The sequence below is a fragment of the Pocillopora damicornis genome, chromosome 5, assembly GCF_964200805.1.
Source record: "Pocillopora damicornis chromosome 5, jaPocDami1.2, whole genome shotgun sequence".
Taxonomy (NCBI): Eukaryota; Metazoa; Cnidaria; class Anthozoa; order Scleractinia; family Pocilloporidae; genus Pocillopora; species Pocillopora damicornis.
Window position 1 is genome coordinate 13987666 of NC_142674.1, and position 12732 is coordinate 14000397.

The 12732-nt window shown below is 42.9% G+C and overlaps 2 protein-coding genes across 2 annotated transcripts; both read left to right on the forward strand.

The window, feature by feature from the left end:
* The first annotated feature begins 59 nt into the window (after positions 1-59).
* LOC149045468 (NACHT, LRR and PYD domains-containing protein 1 homolog) lies at positions 60-12303 on the forward strand. The gene is made up of 3 exons (XM_089208192.1): positions 60-229; positions 7290-8097; positions 9802-12303. The coding sequence occupies exons 2-3, from the start codon at positions 7653-7655 to the stop codon at positions 11826-11828; spliced, it is 2472 nt and encodes an 823-aa protein (XP_089064318.1). The 5' UTR covers positions 60-229; positions 7290-7652; the 3' UTR covers positions 11829-12303.
* LOC149045469 (uncharacterized) lies at positions 1415-5833 on the forward strand. The gene has a single exon (XM_089208191.1). It carries the CDS (start codon positions 1430-1432, stop codon positions 5462-5464), a length of 4035 nt encoding a protein of 1344 aa, XP_089064317.1. The 5' UTR covers positions 1415-1429; the 3' UTR covers positions 5465-5833.
* Positions 12304-12732: the final 429 nt, after the last annotated feature.

Consider the following 12732-nt stretch of genomic DNA (forward strand, 5'->3'; position numbering starts at 1 on the left):
GACGCCTGTTCTATAGTCTGCGTCATTTACGTCAAAGGTATCCATGGTTACTGTAGTTCTAGTCTTTCCATGTCACGCAGTCAGACACGCGAAAACAATCAGAAGCAAAATTTCACCCAAAACCTACGGCAAGTGGAGCTACTACTCTGTGATGAATGTGTTCAGTAGAAATATAATCTCCATAGAAGCGTTAAGATGTGACGGAAACTATTGATAGCGCAGAGCAAAGGTTAGTGTTTGGAAACTGCAAGTGTGAGCTCACCGAATACCCCTCTTTGAAATTGTCTGCGTCATTTGACGACGAAATCCGCTTGAATACGAGATTTCATCTTAGGTCGCAAATGGACAAACCTTTATTTCAACCAATTTTTTTCTATTCTGATGACTGCTGAGACATTGAAGCCTGACTGACCTAAATTAACGCATGTTGCAGGGAGCTGATAATATAACCAGGTGAAATCGTTATGCTTCCATGACCGCAAACCAATTGCTAGTGGGCCTCCGAGTGGGAGCTCACAAGTCAACCTTTGCAGATAAGAGTTTGTAGATTATTCCATATTGAGTTGAGTTTCAGTTTGAATACGTTCTTTTTGTCTATTACAACTTGTAATAAACACATTGTTACGACCTCAAGTGAATCTACGCTGCGCCAGCAAGCATTTTACCTTCCCGACCATCTTTATTTTAGCCCACACACAGGCTGAATTAACCATAAAAAGAAGTCACTAAGGGTGAAGAAAATGGCTCATACAGTCGAAAGATCGATTCCATTTTACCGAGTTTGTCGAAATCATTCGACTAAAATCGGTTCATGTGGTTGCGCAACGATTAAAATCGAAGTCCTGGTATAGTCCTGATAAGTGACAGATCACTCACAAACACGACACGATTAGAAACTAAAGATAACAATACGTTTTGGATCACACAAGATTGCAGTATTCACCATTTGTGAAAAAATCGCTGACGTAATTTTTAGCTCATGTCAAGTCAATTTAACGGTAGTCTCATTCTTAGCTTCCTGTGTATGTTTACCGACAGCACCTAGTGCAATTTTTTCCCCCGTTCACGCTGTATTGTGCTTCACTTGTTTATCTGCTGCCACTTCGTTGTCATGAGGCTCTACCCACATAAAGGTGGCAATCGAATTGTAGAATAAGTTACATGTACACAATTTATCTCCTGAAAGTAAAAGGTAGTTGTCGTGAGGATATGTCGGAAAAGTGACGTCAGCCGTGTAACCTCGCAACGCAAAACCAAGGGTGGTCTTTAGGATTGTGGTTTTGTAAAAGATATAGGCTAAGATCGACGCGATACGAAGCGTGTGACGACTAGAATAAAGATAGGAAAAGAAAACTACGCGAGTGGCTAGTGTTGCTATACTGGGATTTCCAACACTAACTGGCACCTCCGATGGGACTGAGATCGAGACATGGAACTGGAGGCACTTCAGAAGAATTTGGACGCAAAACTCAAGCTTTTGGCGTACAAGCAAGAAACGGGAAAGGGCATTGTGGACAAGGCAAACGCGACAACTATTGGGAGACACCGTGACGGGTTGGTGTGTTTAGCAAAAGAAGCGGACGAGATCAAATTAAAGATCGAAGAGAAGAAGATTGCAAAGGGTGAGCAAATGGACGAGGTATGTGCATGGAGCAATGAAATAGACAAAGTTATTGAGGGTGTAGACGCGGAAATCGAATACCTTGGGAAGTGTTTGGGGGAGGTGAAGAAAAAATCGCAAATGGCCGAAAAAGAAAGCGAGAAAGCGACAATCGCGAAGGAGAGAGAGGAGCAACTCGCGTTTGAAAAAGCACAATGGGAAATGAAGCTTGATTACGAAAAAAAATCAGAGGAATTAGGTAGCAAAAAAGGGAAAGGGTTATCAGGCGATTCCGGAATGCACGCAAAGTTGCCAAAGCTATCAATAACGAAGTTTGATGGGTCCTTCGAACAATGGCTCTCTTTTTGGAACAAATTTTCCGCGGAAATAGACGCGACGGATCTGTCAGCAGTGACAAAGTTCGCTTATCTAAAGGAACTCCTTGTTACAAAGGTACGAGCGGACATAGATGGACTCCCGTTCAATCTTGAGGGGTACGAAAGGGCGAAGGCCATCCTAAAATCGGAGTACGGGAAAACGTCAGAAATTGTAAATGCATATGTAAACAACATCATGGGTTTGCCTACCATCACAAGCGCCAGTCCAAAAGAAATTAATGAGTTTTACAAAAGGCTTCTGTTCAATGTACAAAGCTTAGAGACGCTCGGGAAGTTACGTGAAGTCTCCGGAAATGTGAGGGCGGTGTTAGACAAACTGAAAGGAATAAAGGGAGACTTAGTCCGGGGACACGAAGATTGGCGAGACTGGGATTTCGCTAAACTGATTCAGGCAATTAAAGGTTGGAGAGACATAAATTCAGAAGGAGAAGAAAGCGATGGTGCGAGTGTGTCCAAGAGGAAGAATGATCGCAACGACTGGAATGCCCGCGTTCCGCCGCCACGCGGAAGGTCTTATCAGGTCCAACAACAAGCAAATGGAGGACAGATGCGCGGATGCGTCTATTGCGATGACACGAACCACACATCCGCTAATTGCACCAAAGTTGTCGCGGTCGGAGACCGCAAACGAATTCTGAGCCAAAAACAGTTGTGTTTTAATTGTACAAGTGACAAACACAGAGCAGACAGCTGTAGAAGCCGCGGGTGTCATAACTGTCAACGCCGACATCACACGTCAATATGTGATCACCCACCAAGCGGTCACACAACGAGGGGAAGATTTATGACGGCACAAAACAAAGGAACAGAGAGAGTCGTGTATCCCGTTGTTGTCGTAGAAGTAAATGGAATCAAATGCCGCGCACTCCTAGACACTGGGGCAGGCAGCTCATACGCGTCGTCAGCTATCCTTGAACACCTGGGAAACAAACCGCTACGAGAAGAATTCAAGCGCATAGAGATGATGCTTGGGTCAACAAACAAGGTCATCGGAGTTCATAGCGTGACGATTGGCAGCCTTGATGGAAAATTTCGATTGGAAACGGAAGTCACCAGAGTGGACCGTAGTACATTGCTATCACTTGACAACCCAGGATATGCTGGGATACTGGAGAAATATCCCTACTTGGATGGGGTATACATGGACGACAGAGACGAGAAGCCTGAGCTACCAGTCCACATTATCCTGGGTGCGAGCGAGTACGCAAAAATAAAGACAGAAACCATACCAAAGATCGGACGTCCCGGCGAACCTGTTGCAGAGCTAACAAAGTTCGGATGGACAATTATGTCACCAGGTAAAGAAGTTGACCTCTCTAATATGTTCTTGACCCAGACGACAGCGGCAGATTACGAACAACTATGCAAATTAGATGTTCTAGGATTGCGTGACACACCAGGCGGAGATCAAGCAGATGTTTATGAAGAATTCAAGGAACAATTAACACGAGGGCCAGAGGGATGGTACGAGACGGGGCTACCCTGGAGGGGAAACTACCCTCCACTGCCCAACCACAGAGCGGGAAGCTTGAAGCGATTGGAAAGTACCATTCGGAAACTGGAGAAGAACGGAATACTCCAGAAGTATGACGCCATAATTAAAGACCAGCTTAACGAAGGAATAGTGGAGCGAGTGTCAGGCCCACCAGTGGGAAAGGAGTTCTATATTCCACATAAAGCAGTGGTGAGAGAAGCTGCAGAGAGTACCAAACTTCGAATCGTGTACGACGCCTCTGCCCGAGCTTCAGAGAAGGCTCCTTCTCTCAATGAGTGCCTTCACACGGGACCTCCGTTGCAGAACAAGCTTTGGGCTGTTCTTGTCCGTGCACGTTTCCACCCAGTCGCGTTAACAGGTGATATCAAGCAAGCGTTCTTACAAGTACGAATACGGGAAGAAGACAGGGATGCCATGAGATTCCACTGGATCACGGACTTGCAATCCAGGCGAGTGGAAATACTGAGATTCACGAGAGCTCTGTTTGGTTTGGCCCCATCGCCCTTTCTTCTTGGGGGAGTTATCAAACAACACCTGGAAGCCTGTCGTACCGAGAATCCGGACCTGGTGAGGGAAATAGAGAAGAGTCTATACGTCGATGACCTTATCAGCGGGGGACCCACCGTAAAAGCTGCCCTTGAAGTCAAAGCAGGCGTTACCCATGTCTTTAACCAAGCCTCATTCAAGCTGCACAAGTGGCATTCAAATGTTCCGGCAGTGGAGTCCCCTGGTGAGTCTCTTAGCGAAGATACTACATTCGCGAAAGAACAGTTGGGTGCACCTCAAGAAGGAGGGGGATCTATTCTCGGGCTTCCATGGAACAAGCGACAAGATACCATTGAAATAAATTTCCCAACTGACCGCACTCAAGTGACAAAGAGAGGGATACTAGCGAAGATAGCAAGAGTGTATGACCCGTTAGGGCTCGCAGCGCCTATGACATTGAGTGGAAAACTACTGTACCGAGACGCATGTGATTTGAAAGTCGGATGGGATGCTCAACTTCCTGGTCAACTGGGAACCAAGTGGTCAAGATGGGAAGCACAGCTACCAGTGAGCATTTCCGTACCCAGAGCCATACCTCAACACTTTGAAGAGATCAGCAACATTGAGCTACATTGTTTCGGCGACGCAAGCGGACAAGGCGTTTCTGCGGCAGTGTACGGTGTCATATCTCAACCATCCGGTGATAGTGTTGGGCTGATAGCAGCCAAAGCTAGACTGGCGAAGCAAGGCCTCACCATCCCCCGCCTCGAGTTGGTCTCCGGTCACATGGCGACCAATCTCATTGTGAACGTTAAGGAAGCATTAGAGGGTTTCCCAGTTGGAAATATGGTTTGCTGGTTGGACAGCAGCGTTGCGTTACATTGGATCAAGGGAGCAGGGAGTTACAAGCAGTTCGTAAGCAATCGAGTGCAGAAAATCCAGCAACACCCAGAAGTAAACTGGCGTCATGTGGGTACAAAGGACAACACAGCTGACCTTGGCAGTCGGAGCGGAAGCGTGGAAAATGAAGAGCTATGGTGGAGAGGGCCTGAGTGGCTACTAGACCGAGAGCGATGGCCAGCCGATATTAAGACAACGGCCACACCAGACAGTCAGGCGGAAGCAAAAGTGATACGGGAAGTATTCGCTGTAGCACAAGCTAAGACAGACATCCTAGACGCCTTGCTGATCAAGTCGGACGACAAGAATCGCGGGAAATGGAAGGTCGGGATCGTCACGGAACTAATCAAAGGGCGTGACGGTGTTGTCCGGGGAGCAAAGTTGCGCACAGGGACCTCACATCTAGAGCGAGCAGTACAGCAGCTGTATCCGTTAGAACTGTCATGTGATCGACCGGGAGACGGCGACAGACCTCCAACGACCGAGTTGCGCATTGAAGCGCCAGCGTTCAGGCCTTCCCGTGATGCAGCCGTCGCAGCAAGATTACGTATGGAGGATCTTGCTCACGATGAGGAAGGGGATTGAACTTTGAACCAAACCGAAACAGATTGGATGACAACAGCGGATCGGATGCTTGAACATTCTACTTATGAACTGAACATCTGCCACTATGGCTACTGATTGATCAATGATTAGTGTGATTAGGAAATCGATTGAGAATTCTAGATGATAGATTCGTTCATAAAATTTAAGCGATAAGGTTCATTTCTCGACAGACATTTGCTCTCCGAGACAAATGGGGGGAGGGTGTCGGAAAAGTGACGTCAGCCGTGTAACCTCGCAACGCAAAACCAAGGGTGGTCTTTAGGATTGTGGTTTTGTAAAAGATATAGGCTAAGATCGACGCGATACGAAGCGTGTGACGACTAGAATAAAGATAGGAAAAGAAAACTACGCGAGTGGCTAGTGTTGCTATACTGGGATTTCCAACAGATAACATCATTTATCGGTGATGAATATCGAACCAGTATGATGTCCTTTTATGTTTATCAATGTCATCGATAGCATTTTTTGTGAAAAATCGGGTTCGGTTGATAATTATGTCTTAGGATAATAACATACGTATTGAGTAATTTCCTTAGAAAAAAAATCAATTTATCATTTGAAATATTATCGAAGCCCAAAAACGCACGGATATAAGAGTAAACATATGACTAGATTAAGTTTATGATAAATTGTTTAATCGTTTGTCTCACGATATAGTCACTTGCGATGCAGATCGCGACGTTTAGACTGCTTGCTGCTTGTCTTCATCAAGCGATGGGGTCGATGCAATCGCATTAGATAGCCTTGATACAAATGGTAACGAGTGTGCAGTCGACCCCATCGCCTGATGAAGACTAGGAGCAAGCAGTCGAAACGTCGCGATCTACATCTGAACTGACTACATCGTGAGACAAACGATTACACAGTTTGTTATTACTTACCATCACGATGAACGATAACCTCTTTTACGATGTAGATCGAGTTTAATTCGAGAATTTTGCCATGTGAGAGATTATTCAGCGTTAATTGATTTCCGGTTAATTTTTTGCGATTAGTGACAGATGATTGAACAATAGGATCATATTATATATTTAAAAATGAGAGAGACCGGAGCGTGAGAGAGGGAGGGAGGGAGGGAGAAAGATATCAAGTTGATTTCATAAATAAAACGCGAAGTTTCGGAACATAGCAGATTCTTTAGTCTCATTTCCGACACAGTGGCACCTCCGACGGGACTCGCGAAGCATGGAGGAACTAACCAAAGAAGCAGAGGCTAAATTGCAAATGTTGCTGTAAACTAATGGAAAAATAGCAGATTTTTTAGTCTCATTTCCGACAGCCACAGGTTAAACAAAATAGAAGTGTAAAGGAGTATGATCATACGGATTGTTTTGGTGGAATTCCGAATCCGAAGAAATTCTTTTTTCCCAGATGCGATCAACCTTAATCTTCTCTTTACTTTATTTCAATATTTGAATACATTGTAAAACACGCTGGTGATTGAAATTAGGAAACTATCAGCCAAAAACCCTGCAATGCTGCCCTAAATTCCCCTAATTTACGTGTATGGAAAGTGCGCCGGCTAAAAGGAAGGAGTTCTACTCGGATCTGAAGAAAAGGCCAGTTTGATTTTCACACTAAGTGAAACGGCCATATGTCACGCTTTTTTTTTAAGTCACGCAAAAACAGATTCGAGAAGCATTTGCAAGCAATTTTAAAAGAGAAATCAGTGCTCCAGAGGTATTCAAAATCAGTTTAATGCAATACCCTTGGTGACCTTGAGATGTAACGAACACTTTTGCAAGTGAAAATATTTGTGTGAGTCAACTGGTTTTGAAATCGAATATCTTATTCATTCTTTCAGTGCTGGACCTGGGAGACTGACGAAAACAAATTTCTTGGTTAAAAAGTCATAGACCTTTTCTTAGTAACGATCCGGTGTTTCTTCATGGCCACCGCTGCAGCACCTTCGTTTCATTCGTCAAAAGAGACAACCAATTACGCCCGGCTGTGCAGGCTTCTGGTGGATGTCGGATCAGATGTCCTGAGAGAAGCATTTGAAAAGAAGCGTCCAACCGGTAACCTAGACACAGTTTTGTCCAGTCCTCCAGTCCATACAGTGCTACAATCACTGAAAAAGAAAGTGTTAAATCCCATACAATAGGGCAAACTGTATCCTGCTGTCAGATCCTCAGTTTCATCGAAGAATTTCGATATAACTCTTCTTATGGTCTTGCTGAGGAACATTTGTGGTCTTGCTCCTCCAGCGACAGGCTGGGATACACTTCCTCCTGCCACAGACACAACCTTCGAGGCAGATATCGTTCGTATCAAGTGCTACAGAAACACAGTTTATGGTCATGTCAGCAACTCCTCAGTTGATGACCCAACATTCAATCAATACTGGCAGGACATCCAAGATTCATTGGTGAGACTAGAAGGAACTGGTTATCGAAGTGCTATTGATGATCTGAAGAAGGAATGCATGGACCCTGATTTCGAAGAACACTACAAAGAGCTTCTTAAACAGTGCATCATGGATGAAGTCAGCATCAAAGAAAAATTGGATGAAATTGGTAAAAGCCTACATGAAATGACAGAGCAGTTTGGTAAAAGCATGGATGAATTAAAGGAAGCAATCGTTAACCCTATAAAGAAAGCAGAAGACAAAGGTATTGTGTATTGACGGTAAAATCTGTGCACGGCCTTTTGATCTTTCTTGAGAAAGGAAACTTGAAGAGGAAGATTGAAGGGCCTCTGATCAGAGGGCGATAAGCAATTTAACAAACAGTTCATTTTAGTATTATAGAATGCCTACCTTTAACAAGAGCTCAAACTCAGAGAAATATCTTCCACTAGAACTGACCCCTTTCTCTCTGACCCGAAATTGGAAAAAAGACCAGGTGTTGGCTTTTCCATGAATTTTTTGGGTGATAAGCGAGTTATTTATCTATTTTTTTATTCCTCATGCGAGGAGTAAAGAGAACTCACAGTTCAAATAGATTCCCTGCCAAGGTTATTTGTACCAAAAAAAACTGCAGTAAGTCCTACAGTATTTGCCTGGTCGGGTTCGGGTTCGTCGAAAGAAAGAAATGGAAAAAGCTAAAATTCTTGATGAAGTGGAGACGACAGGACGCATTCTCTCCACTAAGTGTACTAAGGCCTCTGGCGTAAACACACACACAAAAAGTTTTTATAAGTCAAAGTTAGTTCCTCCCGTACCACAAATTCCTGGAACCGTTACCGAAATGGGTCGGTTAGTGCTGGTAATCACATGATTTAGAGTAAAATTTAGGATGAAACAGCGCCAGCAAATTTTTCAAAAGCGAACAAATTGCGCGAGCCTGTCGGGCGAGAGCAATTTTTAGTATTTAAATAAAATTTACAAGTGCTGCTTTATCCCGAATTGCACGAAAAAAAAAAAAACATGCGAATACTTTTTAATAATACAAAAGCATAGTATGACTCTTTTTTCCTCTTAAGTTGTTTCTTTCTTTCCTTTTTTTTTTTTTTCCGTGTCATGGCTCGCTGGTTCGGCCGCTTGCCTTTACCTTGTGCTTGAGTAGTCGGGCTTTTCCCCAAAAATTTGGGTCGAGATTTTATACTCACCGTCACGAACATTCGGATTTTTGCACTCTTAGTCTCTTAGGTATCGGTCGACAGCAATAATCAGTACAAGAAAGATATCCCACGCCTCATGTAAGGTAATCCAGAACAGTATTAGATTCTGGATTCCACACTGTGAGTGCTGGATTCCGGAATCTTCCTCGTCTTTCTTACAAACTATTGCGTGAAATTCCACGAGAAGTTTGTTAAGGGCCTCCGATTCATATTTTTCAATGCACAAACCTACTAGACTTTTGGCCAGTTGTTTGTGCTTTGTTTTGTATTTTATTTTTTGCATTCTTGAACAAACTCTGGATTAAAAAGATTGTTACCTTCCCCTAACCTCTCCGCTATTTTATTTTGTTACGCTTTTGACTCTCCTAGCAATCAAACTGTTTCATCTGTCAACAATCAATTCCAACTTTCTGCTCTAAATCTCAACTTTCTGCGCTGTTTGGGATTAATTGACGTGTTCTCATCTAATGAGCGTTCTGAAATGTTTGCAGGCATATTATTAAGAATGAAATAATTCAACCTTCACACCAACCCCTTGCTACGCTTTTTCAATTGGTCTGTCGGAATTTGGTGTCAATTAATTGCGAACAGATTCGAGATTAACTTGCACCTTTGGAAAGCCTAATTAAAGCAAAACTCAGCGAGTGTGATAGTCAATGAAACAATCGCGTTTCAATGACTCTTCGTCGAGCAGTGAAAAAGTCAGTACATGAATGGTTTATGAAAATAAATGGAGGTAACGGTTTTCTTTTCAGCTGTAGCAGAATACTCCGATGCCTTAAAAGAATCAATAAGAAGCCAAACCGAGTACCTCGCTAATGCCTCACCGACCATGTCCAATGTGAAAACAGATCACATATTCACCAACATCCTCATGCAACATGGAAGAAAACCAGTCGAGGATCTTGATGTGAAAAGAAAAGAACGCCTTCGCCAGTATGGTCAAATTGGTGGAAAGCAAATTAAAAGCTCTCAAGAAATTTTCATCCCAACTGACGGAAAACATCCTGAATCTGTTCTTGTCACTGGAAAGGCAGGCATTGGTAAAACACTGTTTTGTCAAAAGGTGATCAGAGATTGGGCTGACAACAAATTGTTTCGATCCGGAGCAAATGCAGAAGTACCTGATTTTAAGTTCGCATACTTACTTACGTTCCGTCAGCTTAATCTACTTGGGGACGACCCTGTTACCTTGGAGGATATCCTAAACCGATCCTCAGTGCTAGACGATCACTCAAACATCGACGACTCTATATTTGAGTACATTGTTCATCATTCCGAAGAAGTTTTGATTATAATCGACGGGTATGACGAGTGTTCACAACAAGAGTACATTGCTAGCGATTCAGATGAAAAGTACCCAAATAACGCCAAAAAGAAAATGCCAGTAGCAGCACTGTGTGCCAAGCTTATCAAAGGAAAAATACTGAGAGGTTCAGTCGTCATGATCACGTCAAGACCCGATGAATCTGACAAAATAAAAGCCAAAGACATCTATTTTGATAGATACGTTGAAATTACAGGATTTTCCGAGGCACAAGTAAAAGAATACATTGCAAAGTATTTTAAAAACAACGACCGAATGAAAAATATTGTTATTGACCACATTACAAAGAATGTCAATCTTATCAGCTTTGCCCACATTCCTGTGCTCTGTTTTCTTATGTGCTCCTACTTTGAATATACTCTACAGCAATCAAAGAAGAATAATCCTCTCCCGGTGAAAACAAGTGACCTTTATGATGAAGTGGTCAACATGTTCGTGCAAAAGCACGATAAAAAGAAAAGAGCCTCTCTCGAAGAGACTCTGGATGAATTATCAGAGCTGGCTGCTCAACTTCTTCTGGAGAGGAGGTTTCTTTTCCTTAAAGAGGATTTGAAAACTCTTGACTTACACGAGTTTGAAAGGCTGTGTGGAAGCGGTCTTCTTCATTGCGGTCCTCCTTTCAGAAAATCTTTTTCTACGACGACTAAACATTTTTTTTTTACACACTTGACTGTCCAAGAGTACTTAGCGGCTCGTTGCTTTGTAAAGACAAGAACAATCCCCCCCAGACATGTGTCTACAGAAGTAGTTCTATTTATGTCGGGTATTTTGTCCAAGCAAAAAGACAACGAATTTGTGGAAAAGTTGATTATCAACAAATTTCTCAGCGACGACCTATCAGCAGATGAATGCACAAGGGGGCTTTTAATTTCTAAATGTCTCCTACAATACGAAGACATCGAGTTTGCTAAGGGAATAGTAAGGAGATTTCACGACATATTCTGCATACGTAATGGACGTTTTGATCTTTCTCGCGTCGGGATGGCGTATGTGGACTGCCCTGTTGTGTCTTTTACATTAAATGTTTTTGGTGCGCTCAATGCAGAGGAGGAATCTGAATGGAATAGAATCACCACGCTTGAACTGAGTGGTGGGGAGGTTACCGATGCCGGTATTGCCAGTCTATGTCAAGAATTACAGGCACCAACATGTAAAGTCACCGAACTTCATCTGGGTCATAATCAGATCACTGATGCCGGTGTTGTCAGTCTTTGTCAAGCATTACAGGCACCAACATGTAAAGTCACCGAACTTGATCTGGTTGGTAATCAGATCACCGATGCCGGTGTTGCTAGTCTATGTCAAGCATTACAGACACCAACATGTAAAGTCACCGCACTTAATCTGCGTGGTAATCAGATCACCGATGCCGGTGTTGTCAGTCTCTGTGAAGCATTACAAATACCAACATGGAAAGTATGGGGAGCCATTTGTGCCAAAATTATCACTCGTTAGTGATGAAACTCAATCGTTAGAGCTATCAACAAATCGTGTTTTAAAATCAATTTAGTCTCCGCTCTAAAAAATGTTCAATCATTAGCCCTAAGCCTCAATCGCTTGTGTTGTTCCACCAATCGCCGTTGTAAGACTCCAATTAAAAGCGCCAGTTGTAAATCGCTGGTGTTCTGAGACAGATCGATAGCGCTTAATATCAATTATAGGTTTTAATGTCAGCCGATAGTGTTAAACGAGTATGGCTTGTGTTATTTGTAAAATACAGAAATTGTAACGATGCCAATCGTCAGTGCTGCCACCAATCGTTTGTGATAAGTACAAATCGCTACCGCAAAACATCAATCTTTAGTGCTAGTATCGACTTATTATCGATTCTAACTTGAATCAGCTTGTTTAGCAAAGATGAACCAATCAAATCTTGCTTACTTTCTTGCAATCTGATAAGGGACATTAAAATCCAAAAACATATTTTAAATAGTTCTTTTTTCATACTTATAAATGCCAGGCTATGTTAAGCATTGCAGACACCAACATGTACAGTCACCGCACTTAATCTGCGTATAGTATCACATCATCGATTCCGGTGTTGTCAGTCTATGTTAAACATTACGGACACCAATATGACAAGTAACCACACTTTGACAGAGATGGGTGTTTACACAATCCTGATGTTAACCTGGATCGAGTAAACGACATCATCAGTTTCGTGATCAGAATACTTGATGATTTTTTCCAAATTTAACTTTCTCCGGAACTAATGCAAACATTTCACAGGGGAATTCTCTATTATGCTTCTCAAGTTCAGAGAGGTGAAAACTTGATTACGGAGGCACTTCAGTGTTTGACGTTGAAGATAGGTGAACCGATTGTAGAAAGGAAAAACATGATTTGCTTTGAAGGGAAA

Bases quoted from the DNA above. Each gene is read 5' to 3' on its own strand.
- LOC149045469 (XM_089208191.1), top strand. From the start codon at position 1,430: ATGGAACTGGAGGCACTTCAGAAGAATTTGGACGCAAAACTCAAGCTT.
- LOC149045468 (XM_089208192.1), top strand. From the start codon at position 7,653: ATGGTCTTGCTGAGGAACATTTGTGGTCTTGCTCCTCCAGCGACAGGC. The intron at 8,098-9,801 runs GTATTGTGTATT...TTTTCTTTTCAG, and splicing joins AAAGAAAGCAGAAGACAAAG to CTGTAGCAGAATACTCCGAT.